At 39.9% G+C, this 20250-nt stretch overlaps 1 protein-coding gene across 1 annotated transcript in view; it reads left to right on the plus strand.

The window, feature by feature from the left end:
• Nucleotides 1-20250, plus strand: part of DNAAF9 (dynein axonemal assembly factor 9) — a 65796-nt gene that overhangs the window by 17400 nt on the left and 28146 nt on the right. The window contains exons 5-21 of the mRNA XM_063401351.1: nucleotides 1432-1528; nucleotides 2583-2689; nucleotides 5049-5126; nucleotides 6231-6329; nucleotides 7119-7174; nucleotides 8067-8202; nucleotides 9670-9751; nucleotides 10403-10439; nucleotides 13063-13150; nucleotides 13579-13655; nucleotides 13930-13974; nucleotides 14419-14464; nucleotides 14763-14874; nucleotides 15333-15403; nucleotides 16034-16084; nucleotides 16894-16981; nucleotides 19024-19127. Coding sequence (XP_063257421.1) covers nucleotides 1432-1528; nucleotides 2583-2689; nucleotides 5049-5126; nucleotides 6231-6329; nucleotides 7119-7174; nucleotides 8067-8202; nucleotides 9670-9751; nucleotides 10403-10439; nucleotides 13063-13150; nucleotides 13579-13655; nucleotides 13930-13974; nucleotides 14419-14464; nucleotides 14763-14874; nucleotides 15333-15403; nucleotides 16034-16084; nucleotides 16894-16981; nucleotides 19024-19127 — 1374 coding nt within the window. The remainder of the gene's footprint in view (nucleotides 1-1431; nucleotides 1529-2582; nucleotides 2690-5048; nucleotides 5127-6230; nucleotides 6330-7118; nucleotides 7175-8066; nucleotides 8203-9669; nucleotides 9752-10402; nucleotides 10440-13062; nucleotides 13151-13578; nucleotides 13656-13929; nucleotides 13975-14418; nucleotides 14465-14762; nucleotides 14875-15332; nucleotides 15404-16033; nucleotides 16085-16893; nucleotides 16982-19023; nucleotides 19128-20250) is intronic.

The raw sequence follows: 20250 nt of genomic DNA on the forward strand, positions 1-20250 counted from the left end.
GGCTTTAAGTGCATCCTGTTTACAGGAGAACTGCCTGCAGTGGCTTTTAAGTACTTAATTTAGTGATAGAAGTAACTTCATAAAAATGAAACAAAAAAGTGCAAGAATTAGAAACAAATAAAGCAGTGCTGTACCTGGCTCTGGCAAAACAGAGCTTCTCCTTCCTTTTTTCCCTTTTACTTGCTTTAACTAGACCACAGGAATTAAGGAGACTATCCTAGTTACTGGGGAAAAAAAAATCCCGTATTACTAAAAAAATGCCCATGTTCAAAGTGGCCAAATAGGATAAAATACAGGAATTTTCTGTACTAAATTTTGGGGTGTCACAGTTGAACTGGCTGTATTTATTCCTGCAACAGCAGATTGTGAGCAAGCCTTTAGCACCCTGCCAAAACCCAAATTCTTATTCCAACAACATTTTTAAGTCCTGAGAATCTGGCAGTCGTTTGGGGCTTGGCTTTGAACTGCAACTTTGATCTGCCTTCCTGGGATTGAAGAAGGAACACGGCATGGAGGAGCTGGGGCTGCAGCTTCAATTCAGGCTTGGCTTAAAAGAACTTGTTCTCAAAATAAATGTGGTGAGTGTACCCTGAAGCTCACAAAAAGTTCATAATCGTGTCATTTGCCTTGATAAGAAGCTCAGAGCACTGCATATAAAAATAAAATAGGCAAAACACCTCTGCCTTCTGATCTTGCTCCAGAAAACAAGTGGATCTTGAAGCCAGCAGGGCTAGACCTGTTGGTTCCAGACTTGCTGCTGAGCTGCTTTTCAGGTCACAGTCAGTGTGTTTGCAGGTTTGTGTTCTGTTACAAAAATGACTTCAGTGTGATTTGTCTCTTAATCTGTTTTTTACGCTTTTCTGAGTTAGGAATTTTGCTCTTCAGTCTGCTGAAGTCCTCAGTGCAGACATTGTTTCATGAGGATTTCTCCTCTTCTTGCCTCCTCCTTTTCCTGCTGTTCACCTCTCCCTCAGACCATAACTGGTTCTCATTGACTAATCTGTGGCCTGGGGCTTGTTCTGTCATTGATTTTCCTTGCTCAGTGTTGTTTAGCTGGTAATAGAGTATTTTATATTAATTTTTTTCCCTCAGTGGCATGGTTTTTGTGGCAGATCCGTTGGTATCCTCAAAATGACTTTTATCTTTCAAATCTAGATGTTGAAAGACTTCACTGAAAGCTGAAAGTAAAGTCTATAATTATGCCTTCATATGTCATGATTAAAAACATTGCTTTGAAGTTTGATTTTTTTCAATTTCCATTGGCTTGGGTACATCCCTGCCACAATGGGATTTCCAAAATACAGAAAGAGGTGCTTAAGCTGCTGGAGGCCATAGGTGATATTTTAGTGCTTTGCATGCTGCATCTTCTCTTTCCTACCAATCAAATTAGGGCATGCATAATCCAATTTGATTTTAAATGGCTTCTTTCAGTACGAAGATGAAGAAGCTGCAGAGGAATTTAAGATTTCCAGCTTTGTGGACATGGTCCGGGATTGCAGCCGCATTGGGATCCCCTACAGCTGCCAAGGTAGGGTGGGTGGTGCTCAGAGTGGAAATCTTTGCACCCTGCAGCTTCAGGGAATGCAGATTGCCTTGCCTTAGGAGAGAAATAAGGATTAGTAAGTCATTAGTTTCCTTCTGGCCTCTTTTTCCTTAAGAGTTGAATTTCTTTCTGAGAACTGGAAGCCCTCAGAGTTCATCTGGGGAGTGAATGCCCTCAGCGTGAGGCAGAGAAATGATTTGCATTCAGAGCAGTGTCTTGGGCTGCTACAGAAGTTCTCTGTTCCCATGGGAGCTCCAGATAAATCCTTCTCTATGGAAGGGAAGAATAAACATTTCTTTATGCAAGTTTCCTTTTTTAGAACTGAAAAAAACTGCCCTGTTGGGATCTGGAGCCAGCCTTGAGCCTCAGCAGTGTAATCTTGCATTCTTTTTTATTCCTAATTCTTTATTGCTTCCCTTAGGGGAAGGATGATATGCTCTGACTGCCTGGAAAGTCATTAATGGAAGTGCCAGGAGGATGAGTTTTCCACTCCCCCAACTTAAAATTCTGATTAAATGGGGATGATGGAAGAAATTCCTCTCTGTGTTTGTGATAAAGCCCTGGCTCAGGTTGCCCAGAGAAGCTGTGGCTGCCCCTGGAAGTGTCCAAGGCCGAGCTGGATGGGGCATGGAGCAGCCTGGGATAGTGGAAGTTGTCCCTGCCCATGGCAGGGGGTGGAATGGGATGAACTTTAAGGTCCTTTCCCATCAAAACCATCCTGGGATTCTGAGATGTTGACAGTATTTACTTATGGCCAAATATTTGAGCAAATGGAGTGAGCAAAGCTCCCTGTTTATGATCTTGAATTTTAATTGTTAATCAGCTTGTAATGAAGTTTGCAAGGAGATGTGGAACATCCTGAGAAAAAGGGACAAAACTTAGGGCATAGAGGAGCCTCTAAAATCACCATCTGCACAAAAAATGTCGATTTTCAGTTGTACAAAGATGGGATTATTGAGACCCTCAGTGAATCCCAGGAGCTTGGGGAGAGCTGAAGAGCCAGGATTTGTGAGGGAGCTCTGCTGTGCTTGTTTTGCAGGCCACCTGCAGATATTTGACATGTTCATCGTGGAGAAGTGGCCCATCGTGCAGGCCTTCGCGCTGGAGGGGATCGGCGGCGACGGCTTCTTCACCATGAAATACGAAGTGAGTGCCTCCCTCTGCCAGTCCCTTTCTAAAGCACAAGTTGCTCGTGAAATTGCTTTGTTTGGAAAGCACTTCTTGAGATGATCTAGTCCTGACTCGCTGTTCGAGTGAGCTGCTGAACTGGATGAAGTTTTTTGGGATCTTGTAAAAGTGTGGCAGGATGGAGACCCTGTGGTGTTGCTGAGATTCTGTTCAGGGCTACACAGCACTTTCCCATGGATAAACCTTTATTTGGACATTCTGCCCAGGCCTCAGCTCTGATTTAGAACTTTTTTCTTTTCCCTCTAGAGCTACCTCTACCAATAACCAAATTTTTTACCCTTAGATGGATTTTTTTTACCCCTAGATGGATTTTTTTACCCCTGATTTTTGGGTGGGTTCTAGATCTTCAAGAGCAGAACAGGAGGAGCTGGTTAGTGACAAACACCTTGAGATGAGCTCAGAAAATAAGAAAAGACTATTTCTTGGGTCACTGGTTTTGACTGAAGAGATGCATCTCCTTCTCTCACTGACATTGTATATTCATGGGTCATCATACCCTCATGAATAGGGCAGCAGTCAGGATTTAATTGCTCCTATTTTTAATAATGATTTACTGTTCCATGCTGAGCAACTTATGTCATTGGTTTGCCCATTTATTAATTATGCTCTGAACAGCATTTTCAGATTACAGCTTTGCATTTCTGTACTTGTTTAAAGCTTCTTTGGTTTCATTTTTTAAACCTCTGCCACAGCAATGCAGCTGTTCCATTTTTCTTCTCACTCCTCCATTTTCACAGCCACAATGGGCTTTGATTTGACTCCTGATAGCTGAAAAACCTCCAGAGAATTAACAGTGCTATTGTTAGAGTCTCATCATATCTGGAATTGCATGTGCTTGCTCAGAAATGTGCTCTGTGAGTTCCTGTGCCTTGCTGAGCACTGTTCTCTTTCCACTGGTGCCTTTCTTCAGGGTTTTTTTCATTCCACCACTGTACTGTCACACCTTGGGGTGTGAACCTGCCCAGACCATTAAACACGGGGTGCAAACAGATGAGCACCTTTGGGGAGGGCAATCAGTCACCCTTCCTGATGTCTGAAATGAGTCAATGAAAATCTGGCAATTCAGGAGCTGTTTGGGTCTTTAATTGGCCTTTAATTACCCCGGTTCATTTCACAAATCCACAGAGGCTCTAAAAAAATGTTCAGACACGGTGGCACGGACAGAACCTCTCGTGTGTGATCCAGGGAGCTGATACTGCCTCCAAGCACTCCTGAGTGCCTAAAAAACAGCAGGGAAAATTCTTGCACTCCTGTTTTAAGAGCAATCACGTTGGCTCTGGCTGGAGTTCTTGCTTGCTTCCTCCTTGAAATCATGAGGGGATTTCAAATGGGAGGTGACATCCTTAACTTTATACGTGTTCTTGTGGTTCTGTGTCAGGCAGCTGCTCTGTGTCACTGATGGGGGAGGAAACCGGGCTGGAAGTGCATTGGGGATCACTGTAAATTATCTATAAATTAATTCTTATGCCATTATCAAAAGGGGAGATTTTGGTGCATTTTTAGCTCAGGCTTTCCCTCTGAGATTTTCCCTCTGCTGTGTGTTCTCTTAGATTTGAATATCATCAAAGGATGATAATTCAGGATTTTTGCCAGTCTTTTAAAGGTGGTCGCTCTTCTGCTGGAGAAATCAGAAGTGCTCAAGATGCTGTGATTTAGAAAATTTACTGTATTTATATAGTAAATATATAGTATGGAATGGAAGTGAGGTCTGGGAAATGATTATTAACATATCTAATGACATGACTACCTGGAATAACTGAATAGCAGTAATTTAAGAAAATTCCAGCCAGTGTTGTATTTTTAATTAAATGGATGATGGGGAACCCTGTAAATGCAGAAGTCATTCAGATACTTGTGTCCCTTAAGAATATATTTTTAAATATCATTCTCATATGTATCATCCTGCTACTTGGAAGAAAGTATTGCAAAATTAAACTGGCTTAGCCTAAATTTACATCAGCTTGGAGCAAGTATTGGCTGATGCTCAGGATGAGTAACCCTGGAATTGGCTCTTGGCTGTCTTAACTCACAAAACTCAATCTTGCCCTTTTGCCTGCACCAGCTCATGCAGTTCTTTGCTATTAAAAAATTTTGTGAAATAATTTGTTTGGAGGTTGCAAAGAAAGCTTTGCAGAGGGTAAAAATTCTGTAACAGAGCAAAAATATTTGTGAAATCAGAGTGAAAATATTTGTGAAATTAGAGTTAAGGAGTACTGTTAAACAGGGCAATGTTCCCCAGTGCTGTCTCAGCTTAAACCTGAATCTGTGGCCTCCTTTGGGGTGTTTTTCATAGAAATGTGTTTAAAATCTCTTCCAGTTAATGGATGTCAGTGCTGACTTGTGGAAGACCTACAGCAAAATGGATCCTGTGTCCTTGGAGGATTTGCTCTTTGAGGTAATGAGGGTGAAATGTTCTGCCTCAGCTCTTGCTTGGTGTCACCACAGAGTAAAAGTGTTGTGATTTTGCTTGGTTTTAATTAAGTTTATGGGCTTAATCTACAGGCTCTGCCTGCCGTTGCTTGCAGGGTCTCCTCCTATTCCTTAAATCTACCACAAACTCTGCAGAACACTAAAATAACTTGTCTTGGTCTCCTTGAGTTTATTGACTTGTCTGAAAATCTCCTGAAAGTTTTCCTTCATGTCATTAAACTCTGTACAAAATACGTGAAATTGTTGTGGTTTTGTGCGTTAATCCTCCTTTTGCAGCAAGGAGGGTTAAAAAAATCCCCTTTAACACACAACCGTTCTTCAGGAGAAAAAAAAAAGCACTTTTCAGATGTTTTATAGCTCCTTTAGGTGGAGAACAGTGACACTCAGTGGCTGCCCTGATGCTTTGGGAAACACAAACAGTGGGAAGAGATTCTCACAATAATGCCATGCTCTGTTCTCAAAGCATTGTATAAATATTAGTATTTATAATTACAATTTATGATTTATTAGCATTTATACTTTAATGGTATATGCATTAGAATTATTAATAATTATATGACAATTACAAATTTTTATCTGTTTCTAGCTTGGCAGCAATTTAATACGTATGAAATTCAGCAGTAATTGTCCTTTATTAATAAAATATTGGTAGCTCACGCCAATTTGGTTGTTCAATCAACTGCTATAATGAAAATTAAAATATCATAGCGTTTTTACAAGGCTCTCAGTCTAAGTAATCACTCTCTGATATTTCACTTCCCCTCTCTGTGTGGAAGTGAGATCAGTGTTTGGGACTTGTCCTACACTCTGAGCAGACTTATTAACCATAATTAAAAGTTTTCAGCCTGAAAGTTGTTGTTAAATAGACTTCAATTTTCTGAAAAAAAATAAACATAAGCCACACACCCACCAAAAGACACCCTGAAATTCAGCATCATGTCCTTCTCTTCTAAAATATATTTATTTTCCTGAGCTTATTGTCCATTGGGCAGTCTGTATTCCAGTGAAATGTCACCTTTGCCTTCATTTCTCTTGCCATGGGAAGTAATGTCAGATATTTTCCTTCTAGGATTTAATGATTTTTGAACACCAGTGGACCAACTTCTTTGCTAATTTTGACACTGAAATTCCCTTCATTCTGGAACTCTCAGAATCTCAGGCAGGGGAGGTAAGCCTGCTTCAGCAATCCTCGAGAATCCTGCTGGTATCCATGCAGAAGGAATAATTATTCAGCATAATTTTGGGTTTTTTTCCCCTATCCCATCTCACTTTTAATGTTTAAGGAGTCAAAACACACAGCTTGGTTTTTTTAAAGTCACCACCCACCTTAAAAATCCATGGTGTGATGGCTTAGGACTGCTGGGGTCATTCAGTCAAGTGTTTGCTCACTGATAATTCAATTTGTATCTGCACAGGAGATATTTGTAGGTGGATTAACTTGCACTTGGATGGAATGTGGTATGTGCAGGGCTAACAAATTGAATTTGCACATCTCAAACATAACTGAGGGTGAAGCACAGAGCACAGGAGGAAACAGCACAGGATTTCTGGGGGTGGCTCTTGATGCGTTTTGTTGCTTTTTTGATGCATTTTGAAGCCTTTTGATGCTTTTTTTGAAGAATTTTGATGCATTTTTTTTGCTTTTTGGATGCATTTTGAAGCCTTTTGATGCTTTTTTGACGCATTTTATTGCTTCCTCTGTTGCTGGGATAGTGGAAGGTGTCAGTGCCCATGGCAGGGGGTTGGAACTAAATGGGCTTTTATTTCCCTCCCAACCTAAACCATTCCATGATTTAATAATGTGAGAGACTTAGTGGTGTTTGTGGAGGTTGGAAGTATTTTTTTGAGGGTTCAGGAGTTTTCTTTGAGAAGGATAATTTGGGTTTAATTAATGATAGGATATTTCACACCTATGTTCATGTACTTCTTGATAATTTCTGTTTTCAATTCTTCACAGCCCTTCAGAAGTTATTTCAGCCATGGCATGATCTCAAGCCATATAACAGATAACAGGTAATTATTACTCATTACACTACTGCCTCAGTATTTTATTTCCATATCCCTGATGCCATAATGCTTAAAATTCTTTTTGATATCACCTCAGTCTATCAAATCTCATCCTGAAAAAAAAAAACTGTGCAAAGTTCCTTCCTATTCTGGAAGGATAAGCTGAATTTTCACTGGGTTTAATGCTGTAGTTCTTACATATACCATGAATTTTTGTGCATTATCAGTTCTTTCCTTGTTCCATCCCTGGAACAACCTGGGGTCCCTTCAACCCAAACCATCCTGTGATTCTCTGAGAGAGTTTTAACCAGAAATTTTTTAACTGAAGGTTGTGTTGCAAAATCCACATTTTGCTGTTTTGAGCTAATCAAGGTTTGTTTAGCTACTTCTGTCTCTCTGCACATTCTCCTATATTTAGAATAAACCATGGAGTTCAATGCCCTTTATTGCTGGCAGCATCCTCTGGTGTTTGCATTGCAGTAAAGAAAAGAAAATCCTTGACCTCTCCAGCTGAGTCTTGGGCCCAAAGCCAGAACTAAACCCAAAATAGTTTTGTTTATTTCCTACACGGTCATTTCAGGCTTTGTCAAGATAGTGAATTTTAAACTTACCAGCCTTTCAAGGCAGTTTAAGATAAAAGAATCTTCTAAGATCATCTGGGAACAACCTTGAGATAAATGTATTGTGTTTAAAAGAAATTTTTATCTTTTAAATGCAAATAGATTTTTTTCTTCGGAACTTGGTTGTTTCACTGTGAAGCTTTGTGCAGCCTTAGCAATATTTTTTTCTTATAGTGAGAAATTCAGCAGTTGGTCCATCACACTTGCAAGCTTTGATTTCCTTTGTTGGGTGTAAACTTTGTGGGTATTTTGGTGGTGATTCCCTGTCTCCTCCTCAGCCCGAGCCGGCAGCCCTTTGTCCTGTTCGGCAGCCACTCCACAAAGGAGAACTTGAACTCTGGGAACTTCAATTTTCCATCTGAAGGACATCTGGTTCGAAACACTGGCCTTGGTGGAAGCACTGCCAAGCATATGGTAAGGCTTTGGAGGAGTTCTCTGAGATTTTGAAGGATGTTTTCCTTTTCTTCGTATATTTTTTGTGCTTGTTGTCTATGAGTTAAATACTTAATTCTTCTTAACATAAAGCATCTTAGCAATCCATCAGTTTAGGAACAAATTTGATTTTTTTCTTGCTCTTTCCAAGTTAAACCATACTATTCTTAATCAGGGACTGCTGAATGAGTTAAAATAATTTTTTCTCTGGAATAAGACAACTTTTGCTGTAAGTGGGTGGGGGAGAGGGAAGTGTGGTTTGTGTCCTGGCTACAAAGTGAAAACCTGTGAGGCACTGAATTGTGACACACAGATTCTATTTTAATCACATTTATTTCGCCATTTCTTAAAAAAGAAACAAAAATCCACTTTTTTTTCTTTTTTTTGACCACACCTTTGTGAGTAAACCTGGGATACCGACACGTATCCAAATTCCAGTGCGTGCTCCAACACCTATTGACGAAACTCTGCAAAGCCTTTCCCAGTTGCAGGAGTGTTGTGATGAAGCTGCAAAGATTAACTTGTTTCCATTTCCAAGTAAAAGCTGGGTTGTTAAACATTGCCTGAGGTCCGTGGCTCCTCCGGTGCCTGGGCTGGCGGCCCCAGGGAGTTGGGATGCTCTGGCTGGAGGGCCCGGGTGGCTCCAGAAGGACACGGGCAGCGAAGGAGGAGAGAGGTAGAGTGTGCAGAGAGCTCCGTGCTGCCTGCAGGGGCTGTGGGAGTGGTGTGAGCCCTGAGCAGGTGGATGTGGCCGTGGAGTGAGAGCATGAGTGAGCCCATGGGTTCATGTCAGCATTTCATGTGCAGCTGCCTCAGGGATGGATGGACGTGGGGTTCCTGGGCACACATCGCGTGTCCAGAGCCTGAGAAAAGAGTGGTTTTTGCATCTGGGTGAAGTGTCATCCTCCATTTGCTGCTCTAACATGATTTCTGTGAAAACACTTTCAGTTCTGTCTTTCCTTCCCTCGTTAACAATGAGATACCTTTTGCTACCTTTGCAAATGCAAGTACTGTGTTATTCTGATGTACTTGCTCCATCTGTTGTCCTCAGATTCTGATGCTGTTCTTAAAAAGGTGGTTTATTTACAGGTACAGGTGATACTGTTTTAATAGGGTGTCATGAAAATAGTAAATAAGACCAAGTGCCAGCATAGTTATGGGAACCTGACACACTTTCCTCTTCATGAAAAGAGCAGTTGACATAGGAAATTGAAAACACAAGTCAGAGCTCATCTCCTTTCCAAAGGTTTCAAGCATTCAGGTCAAGTCAAAAGTGAAATAGACCTTTGAAAACGTAAGTTGCTTTTTCACAATCCAGTTCCGTCTGTGTTGTAAACTTCTGTAGTCTGTCAGTGCTTAGAGGACTTAAGGGGAGCGTAGTTAATTGTTAATTATTGCACCAATTTGTTTTACTGATGTCTTTTGTATCTCATTAATGCTGGCTGCTAGGTAGTGCAGTGTGTATCTCCAAAGGGACCTCTGGCTTGTTCAAGGACCTATTTTTTTGGAGCCACTCACATTCCTTTCCTGGGTAAGTGCATTAAATGCACCAGGGCAGTTATTACCTCTGATTCCATGAAAATTTGTAGCAATTAAAGGCTTTGCTTCCTTTATAAGCATCAGGACATAGAGTGGAAGATTCTGTAGCCAGTGCATGAAATCATAACAGATTCCCTGGGTAAAATCTGTCAGATCCCTGTGTTAAACATGAAATCTGTCAGATCTCAGTGTGCAGACCCTTTAAAAAGTAATAAACAAATATTTAAGCCCATGTTCCATATGGATTTATAAAAAAAAGTCTCCAAAATATAGTAATTAAAACTGGTGGTTATCAAGTAACTGAGAATTTTTAGGATGAAGAAAATTGTTTCACTTCTTTTATCCTCAGTCTAATGAGTTACAGTAGCTGCATTCCCAAATAAAAACAAGCCATGTAAAATTTTTAAAAACCATTTTGTTACGTATTTTAAATGGCTGGAAGAGTCCATGGATAAAGTCAGTCCTTAGGATTATCTTGAAATTAGAGTGGGCTCAGAAAAGCTGAAGAGAGGATGGCTGGAGGATTGGAATTACAGCTTGTGTTTGCCCTAGGAGCATAAAATACTGGATAAATTCCATGTAAGATGTGCAGCAAAAATGTTCTGAGAGTGTTTAATCCAAACCTTTTTTGTTTTTAATACAGGAAATGACAATGAGATGCACAAGCAAGCTGAGCAAGTGTAAGCTGCCAATTTTTTATATTATTCCTTAACTCTTCTCTTTTTCTACCTCGTGGCAGTAGGTGAAACCTGCTTTTAGTGGCTGTTGGCATTTGCAGAGACATTTTTATTCAGAATAATCAGGGACAGGATTGCAAAGGCAAAATGCTTGTGGGGAGTTTCAGTGGGTACGTGAGGAGCTGTTAGTGTGACAGCAGCAGGGTAGGAAAGGAAATATTAATAAATTTTGCTCAAATTGTAGTAAAAAAATAACAGTTACTTGAATAATTTTTAAAGATACTTTCTATCTTTCAAACCCGGGGGGGAAAAAGTCTTTCAGACTGTGGCATCTTGCACAGATAGAAGGAAAAGTAATTTTTTGACCAGTTTCATTAACAATGTGTAAGATTTCCGATGCTTAGTGAAAATGCCAACAGGGAACACTCAAACTTGTGAAGAAATTCACTGTCTTAAAGTTAGATCAAAGTTAATTTTTGCCAAAAGTTGGGAAGCTGCAAAGCTTCTGCACATTTTAACCTTCTCAAAATCCCACTTTGTTTATCCATGTTGATGTCCACTTCCTCTGCGTGTTGTAGATCCCTGTCCAGCTTGGAGAACACAGTAGTTAAATAATCTGCTTTGGTCCTGCTCTTTCTCTTGATAAACCAGACCTTTCCTCTGAGATTTTGTCCTCCTTGTTAGTTGAGATCATTTTAGGAGCCTGTTTTTGCTTCTGCAAAGCTGCATGACCTGGTAGCAAGATATTCAAGATATTCAAGATGTGTCAGCACTGTCACACTAAATGCTGTTGACTCTTGGTAATTGTGAGACATAAAAATGGAATTACTGCACTGAGCAGCAGATTTTCCTTTTTTTTAGAGGAAACTGAACTCAGGTGTTTTTTCTTGCATCTGTGTTCTGCTCAAACAGTTTTTGTCCTCCTTCAAAAATCCTTTGTACTAAATAAATTTTAATCAAGATGAGTAGAGAAGCTCTAAACAAAGCAGGAGCTGATAAAGGCAGTAGTTAAATAAAAAATATCTTTTTCTTGGAAGCCTCCCTGTGTTGGTTCAAATAATCTGATTTCAGCAACAGTAGCATGATTGGCTTTTTTTGACTAACCTGAACTCATGATTTTAGACTTAGTTTGCAGTTGAGTTCTGTAACTGCTTCTTGTTGTCAACATTTCATAAAAAGTGAAATAAAAAGTATTTCTGGACATTATTCATTCCAAATTTGGCTGTACTGATTGCCCGGAGTGCATAAACTGACTGTATAAATTGAAAGATAAACTGGGATAACTTTTGTGGTTTTATCTTTATTTTAAGAAAATGCTTCAAAAGCAACACAACAGAAATCCTGTGCCCTTTTTTTCTCTTTTGCACTGCTAGTTTTAAGGTGTTAAAATGGGAAGAATAAGAAAAAGGACACCTCCCTGAGGTGTTTACTTGCAAATATATATGTGAATTTGAGGGAAAAAGGAATGGTTACAAAGTCTGGAAGAATTATAATATAAAGGAATTATGTTGCTTTACTGGGTGCAGTGAGAAGATGCTAAGTGCATGTGAAAGCACAGGAAATTACAGTCCAGAAACCTGAAAAAATAGTGAGAAAATGAATTTTAAAATCCCTTGCTGCTGTTGGGGATGATCAAAGACAAACTTTGGTGTGTTTGGAGGTTCCTCCATGAATCTTCAGATGCTTTTTTTCCATCCTTCAGGAATACTTTGCCTTTGGCTTAAATGCTTCTTTCCTCCCTCCTCTTCCCTCCCTCAATATTGGCAGTGGAGAAATGAGAACTTAAAATTTAGGGACTGATTTTGTTGATCTGTTCATCTTTTTGTTGTAATTTAGCAGGAAAACAGAGGCTGGTGTTGCTTGCTTGGGCACATGTGGGTTTTCCCCAGTGGTTCTAGAGCTGTAAATGTCAATAAAAGTCACTCCTGGCTTCACCTGACTTGGGTTTAGTTCATTTCTGTACAAGCTTTTTTCAGTCCTCTTTTAAGAAGGGAATTGGACTGAGCTGGGATGGAGATTTCATGGAATTGTGGAGTGGTTTGGGTTGGAAGAGATCTTTAAAGATCATCTCATTCCAACCTCCTGCCAGGAGAGGGGGGGACAGCAGGGACACCTCCCACTGTCCCAAGTGGCTCCAAGCCCTGTCCAGCCTGGCCTTGGGCATTTCCAGGGATGCAGGGGCAGCCACAGCTTCTCTGGGAATTCCATTCCAGGGCTTCCCCATCCTCACAGGGAACAATTCTGAATCCCATCCACCCCTCCCCTCTGTCAGTGTGAAGCCACTCCCTCTGTCACTGCAGGCCCTGCATTTAGGATGTGATTCCTAAACTCCAGCAAAATCCAACAGTAAACCAGATTTTTTATTCCTAACTAACAAAAGCACCAGATCCATTTAACTCAAGAGTTATTTCCCCAAATATCCTGTAATTTGAGCAATTTCCTCGCTCTAATTTCATTTTCTTAAACAGAAAGCTTAACTATAAAACTGCTTCTCCACTTACTCCAACAAGGACCCCTTCCTCATTATTAAGGGAGTTGTACAATGAGAGAAAAAGCTGCTCCTTTAAAGAGAGGAGGAAGAAAACTCTACCTGTCCAGTAAATGTTGTGTTTGTATTTCTCTTCAGTACGCTGTTGTCGCAAATATATTCTGCTGTTGTAGAGGCTGTGCTTGCTGGCATTGAGTGCTATGCTAAAACTTCCACTGAATCCAAGGTAAATGAAGCCCCCTGTGGTTGTTCTCTCTCTGTAATTGTTGATTTGGATTGCTTGCAGTATGAGATTTACGTGCAAACCAAAATGAAAACCAAAATAATTCCAATGTTTCGCTGAATGGAACGACGCGAGGTTTGTACCCTGGCCTCCAACCAGGCTCTGAATTCTGATTAAAAAAAAAAAAGAAATAAAGAGAGATTTCAGAGTGAGTCTAATTTTACCCATCTCCAGTTGGTTTTCCATCTTCTCATGAATTTTCCTGACCTCACAGTAAGGAAAATGAGATCTGTGAAAGAACAAATTTTAGCCTGGTGCATCAGTGTGTTGTTACTGTTTAGTGGCTCTTGTTGATCTTGTGGATGCTCCTGGAGCTGCTGGGATTTGGAAGGATGGGAAAGGATATTTTATTCTTTATTTCCTTTTTTCAGGCGAAGGAGGTGGCAGAGCAGGTGCTCCTGTCTTTGTTGGACACCCTTGGCCTGGCACAGCTCAAATCTGCTTTACGGTGTGTATTGCCAGAGTTGTTCATTGCTCATTGTCTCACTGGATTGGCTTCTTTGGGGAAAAAAAAATCAATTATAAACTGAAAAATACTAATTTTAAACTGAACTTGCCTGATTTCAAGACTCCACAATGCGTTCAGCCTTTCAAAATCATTATTATGATTCCATTTTTCAGTTTTCTTAAATCACTTCTTTTGCTTTAAGTCTATTCCTGCTTATTTTTTCCATTTAAAAGTATCAACCACACGTTTCACCTGTGCAATTTCTGTTCCACAGGTCCAAAATCGCCTTTCAAATTCAGGCTGTGAACAACCATGGCAGGTTTGTATCACTCTCTTCCAACTTGTTGTTATTAATTAGTGCTGTTCGTACACTAATAAATTAATTCTTCTCCTCTTAACTCCTGCAAACCCCTTGTGTTTGATTGCTTTCATCCAAGATGTGCTAAATGCATTTGTGGATTTCATATCTGTAATTCTGTGGAATCTTAAAAACATTAAAAGGAATAAAAAGCACTTGGGCAGACTAATTTTATTAACTCCTAATGAGAAGAAGCAGCATGAGCTCATTAAGAGTTTCCTTTTAAAAATGCTTTTAACTTAGTTGATATCACAAACTTGTGCTTATTTAATTCCCACACTAATTGACTGAAATGACCTACACAAATAAGAGTTTATTTTAAAATAAAACAGCTTTTTTTGCCTGCTCTGGAGTCACAGAAAGATGATCTAATGTTGAAATATTTAATTATCATTGTTGTTCTAGAATTACTCCGTTAGATAACGAGGACAGCCTCAGTTTGATCAAAACGGTAAGAAGTAATAATACTTTTTTATTTAATTAGAAAACAGAGCTCAAGTGTCTGTTTTCTGGGGTATGCTGAGATTTTTATGTGAGTACAAGTGTGAGGGGAGAGGTGAGAGATTTCAGATGCTGGAACAGCTTTAACACGAAATCAGAATTCCAATTAAAACATTAGCATTGATTCGTGATCTTAGGCTTTAACCACAATTTAAAAATAGTGGTTTAGGATGTTTGAAAAATAGAGATTTTGCTGTTTCAGTTGAAATATTTCAAGTTCTGCCTTCTCTTCCCTCAAACTGCTGCAGGCATCCATGATGGTGTTTGACATTCCAGACCTGCTCACAGGAAAAGGATGCCTGGGATCTGTGGTGTTTTCAGAGTCCTTCCTCACATCCCAAATACAGGTCAAGGAAAAAGGTGAGTGGTTGAAATTCCAGCACCACTCTTGTCCTTCTGTTGGCTTTGCTGTGATGGGAAAGCCAAAGGAATTCCAGGGGATGTTTTTGCTGTTACCCTGAAGGGGTTGGAACACTGAGAGCAAAGGAAGAAGCCAGAGAAAGATCAGAATAAATCAGGATTTCTTTGGAGCTCTGGAGCAGCTCTGTGTGTGTCAGAGCACGAGAGAAGTGGGAGTTCATCTGTGAAAGCTTCATTTAAACACTCAGAAATCCTTATAATAACAAAATTTTCATAATTACTAAAGAAATTTCAAGTTTTAACAGTAACCTACTGGGCATTCTGAGGTATATGGGTGGTATCACTGTAGTGGCCATGGTGATATTAGGTCAAAGGTTGGATTTGGGGATCTTGGAGGTCTTTCCCAACTTTAATAATTCCCTGATTTCACTGCTTTGCTTCCCGTGGCTCCCCTGCAGATGGCAGCATCCATCCAGACTCCAGGCACGTCCTCCTGACCGCAGCTATCCCGAGATTCGCCTCCTGGCTGGTGAGTGGGAACTCAGAGCCTCAGCTCAGCCCCTCCACAGGGCAAAACGTGCATGGCAGAGGGAAAATCCGGAACCTGGGCACTGAAAAACAGAGTGATGTAGCATTAACATACCCTGATTATTTCAAATTATTTCATTTTCACCTCGTCGGGTTTTTTAGCTGGTTAAAGGTCTGGGTGTTTTTGGAGTGCACAGTGTGACTTCTGAAAATTCTGTTTATTGTGGGGCATTATTTAGATCACCCCCAAAGAAAGCAAAGTGTGATTCAAGATCTCTAATGCTCTACTCTGTGAGAGGGGTGGAATTCCAAAGAATGTGACAAAGCTGGGCATTGCCCTTTGGGGCAATGTAATAAAAAATCCTGCATGCTTTCTATCTATATAATACTATTTTAGTCTATAAAACAATTTAATAGGGAGAATGTGGGGCAGGATATTATTTTGATTCCATGGTAACACAGTATTAAGTGTACAAAATTGTTTTTGAAACACTCTGGGCTCAGGGCATTTTCTGTCTGTGGTACCTGAGGTTCTTGTTTGCCTCAGAACTTCTTTAATGCTTTTTATTTAATGTTAGACTTGCTTTACTTATATAAATCACAATTCAAATGAAAGCTTTTCTGTCTTCAGGTTGAAGACAGTGATGTGAAACTGTCTGAAAAGGCACAGCAAGTATTGAAGGTAAAATTAACTATTTTTGTTAAAGTAAAGAAGTTACATTTTGATGAACCAGTATTTGAAAAACTTGAGCTACTACCAAACTCTCTTTTTATTATGTGTGTTACTTCTCTTGTACAAGACTTGTCTGTCCTGCTCTATCTTTTTCAAACTTTGACATACGAAATAATATATTGTGTGTAAAAGTTCGAGGGTTTTTTTCTTTCAAAGAGTCACAAAACCCAAGAGCAAAAAGAGTCCTAATAAAACTATGATTTCATGGAAGTCTCACTAAACATTACTCATGGAGCTCATGTGTTTCCAAAAGCCCATTAAAACTTGATGCAACTTTCTTTTAACTTAATTAGCATGCTAATGTCTAAAGGAAAACACTCTAAGCACTAGGAAAAAAAAGAGTTTGGAATCTGGGAACATCTTAAATCACATGAGTTTCACATTTGTGGTGTAATTTGTGGTTCCCAGGAATGTTCATTATAAATAGATTTATTTTCATGTAATATACTTCTAGCTCAGTAGATTGACAAACTAAAAACAAAAAGCTCAGCCTTGTGGTTGTGACAATAACTTGTAACTTCATAGCTGCTGGCAAAACCAAAATGGGGGGAAGGCTTTTAAAAATTATCCTCTTGCCTTGCTCTCTTTCCCTGGTCCTTCTACAGCCATGCAGGATAAAACTCCTCTTTTAAAGTTCTTGAAAGATGATGTTTGAAAAGAAAATATTTTCTCTTGGAGCAAAAGCAGGAGAAAATGTTACTGCCTGGGTTGGTCCTTGATGCAGTCTGTGATGTTGCTGTTGGTTTTATCCTGTTTAGGAAGACAAATCTTTCCTGGGCACTTTACTCACTGGGGGTGATGGAGTTTATATCTGTTCCAGCAATCCACAGGCCATGCCTGCAGAAGGTGAGATGTAGTTGGGGTATTTTTTTTTTTTTGCTTCTTTTTTCTTGTTTTGGTGGTTTTTGTTTTGTTTTTAAACATGAGAGAGAGGTTCTGGGATTCACACTGTGGTGAGCCAGACTGTACCATCATCTTAAACTTTCAATTTGCCTTTCCAAGTCTCTTGTGGTTAATTCCATTTCTGGTTCTTTTGTCCCCAAGCTCTGCCTGAAGGTCCTGGAAGGGGAATTCCTGCTGAGCTTTGGCCACTGAAGCTTTGCAGACCTGGGAGGTGGGAGGTGGCTTTTCCCCACAGCTCATGTTCAGAATATGCACAGAGTGGCTCTTGCTGTCCCTAATAGATGAGGTGCCAGATGTTTTCTGCCTTTCCTGTCTCTTGTAAATGTGAGATTGGAGAGATTGGCCTTGCAGAGGTGCTGTGGGCTCCCAGCTCAGGAGGAGAAGGCAGAAATTCCTCTCAAAGCCTCCTCCTGGAGCCGACGTGGTTCAGTTTTTTCATTTTCTCTCAGGAATTCAGAGTTTGTCAGCACAGGTGCTCACTGTGGTACAGAAAAATGCCTGATTTTGGTCCTTCTCAGAACTAATCCAGTTACAGCTTTTTGACACAAGATCCCTGGCAGCAGTCTTGGATTATTTCTCCTCTTGTGGGGCCTTTTTCTTCAAGAACTTAAATAACATGAATATCCCAGGAATAAGACTGAGGACAATTTGATAGGACTGTTAGATTTCCCTCCCTCCTCGTGCCTTGAATTAACAGATACCTTTTAAAGCACAATACATCTATATTTGATATATTTAAATATATTTTATCCAGAGAAGGTGTTGCTGTCACAGTGCTGATGTGCAGCAGAAGGTGGTGAATATCTGACATGAAGTGCTTGGTGCTGACATTCTTTAGGGCAGAACCTTCAGCTTTGTTGTGTGCCCTGCAGTGGGGAGGATAAATAATGATGTGCAAGGCAATTCAACCCTCACATAAGAGAAGCTGCTTTTGCTCTAATTGCTCAGATTTCAAAGAGAAGAGGTTGATGCAGAGTGTGATATTCAGCTGTTTTGCAATGCAGTGCTGTGGGCACTTGTTCACTCAGTAAATAACTGGAGAACGCTGGAGTTTGTCTTTTTTTGGCTGTGTTAAAAGTGGCTCCGTGTGCCCCAAAGGAGCAATTGACTTTTCCCCTTTTTTCCATTTTTTTTTCTTTTTTATTTTCTTGAGATTTGTGAAGTTCAGTGTTTTACCACCTCTTAAGCTGAAGAGTTACAAGTAGGTGTTCTGAAGACCATTATGAAACACTGCAAGGAATGTGAAATTTCTTTAGATGTCAAGTGAAACCGAAGCTGATTTTGTTCCCCACTTTGTTGTGCTCAAATCTGGGCTCTGCTGAGGTTGCAGCCCTGTAGTCTGGCACTATGAGCTGCAAAAGGTGCATAAAGTTCATGGAATAGTTTGGATTGGAAAGAACCTTAAGAAACATTTAGTTCCAACTCCTTGCCATAGGCAGGGATACCTGAACTAGCGCAGGTTGCTCCAAAAATTAAATTATTAGGTTAAATTTTAATTTAAAAGGTAAATTTTATGTTAATTTTTCAAAATTTAAATTAAATCTAATGTTTAAAGTTTCCACTTAAATGCTTTCACACTTCAGTTTGTTACAGTGTTTAAATTTTCTATTGTTCCTGTATTGTAAATTTTGTGTTTGTGGAAGTTTGTGTTTTTGTCAATTTTGTGTTTTGGAATTTGACAGGATGGAATTTTTTTTGCTTTTAATTCAAAAAAGTTCCTCAGAATATTTATGGTAAGTGGTTCTGTGGGCTCAGATGAGCTCAGATGCAGTGGTAGTTGTGATTCCTGCCCTTGGTAGCGAGATCCAGTAAAGACTGAATGGTTGTGCTCACTAAATATTACCCCAAATCAAATTCACTTCTTGTTAAATACAACAAAATCCTGCAGGATCACAGATTTCTTCCTCAGGAAGAAGAGACAGTCACCATGAGAAACTGAAATGTTCATTTATACCTCAGACAATTCTTTTTCCATCAAATTCTAGGCAAGTTGTATTTCTTTTCCGATGGAATTCTGTTCTGTGATCCCCACCACGGCAGCATTTCCATTTCCAAGAGCCACATGAGTTCCATTTCTCTCTATGATGGGGTGAGTATTTTGTCTCCTCTTTTTGTCATAAAGTTTACATCAATTTTTAACAATGATTCTGTCGGGTCCTGGTACAAAGTTTGGATTTCAGCTTTGGTTTTAAGTGTCTGCAAATCTCTGCAGTTTTGGTGCTGATTAACTGAAATTAGTGAGTAAGGAGGAGAGAATTTAGTATTGCAGTTAGCAATGTGGTGTTAATAGTGTGAAAACTGCTTTTTATTAAAAGAAAAAATGACAGAACAGGACATTCAGCAAACATCTCATGTTGTGAAGGGGTAGAGAGGAGTTCAAGGTGTGGTGAAGTCATAGGGTGTTTTGGAGAGTGAAATGCTGCCTTTTATTAAAAATATATTTGAATGTCTCCCTTGGCCACCAGAGCAGTGTTCAGGCTCAGTGGGAATTGGGAAGTTAATGATGACAACTCAGCTCAGGCAGAGACACTGGCTGAACCATCACTTTTTCAGGGTGGAAAAGAGAATATTTGTGTTGGTTACTGTTTCCTAAACAGTGGGGAAAAAAAATATCTGTTTCCTTTAGTCTCTCTTTTGTTCAGGTACAGTATTCCCCATTTATTCGGTGTCCTCCTGCAGCATTGTGCTGGGGGATTCCATCACCCAATAGAGGAAACCAGGAAAATACAATAAAAGTGTGTGATTCAATTGAGATGAGAGCACAGCAGCTCAGAGGGCCTTACCTTAGCTGCCTTTTCTTGGACATCACATTGGTTACCCCTTGGTCGTTTAAGAAGCTATTTTAACACTGACCTTCCTTTGATTGTTTGAGTCAAGACACTCACTTTCATGAAAGTTGCTATTTCTGGGACCTGGCCATCATTGTTGAAACGGTGCCAGGTTTTTGTGTGAAGCTAAGCCTTGACAGGGAGTGTGTTATTGTTCTACTGACTTGGCAGAATCCGAGGGTGGAGGGGTTTGAAACTGTTCAGAAGTGACAGGAGAAGCAGGGGAATCGTTGGTTGTTCTTTCCAAAAGTTATTGCAGCAAGATGGATGGAAAAGAAAAAGGAGAATTTAATGTTCTGATTAAAATAAAAGATACCAAGCCTGGAAGTGATGCGAAATGTGGTTTTTTAGCAGCTTTAGCATGGTGCCAGTGAGATAATAATT

Source organism: Prinia subflava, chromosome 7, assembly GCF_021018805.1.
Source record: "Prinia subflava isolate CZ2003 ecotype Zambia chromosome 7, Cam_Psub_1.2, whole genome shotgun sequence".
Classification (NCBI taxonomy): domain Eukaryota; kingdom Metazoa; phylum Chordata; class Aves; order Passeriformes; family Cisticolidae; genus Prinia; species Prinia subflava.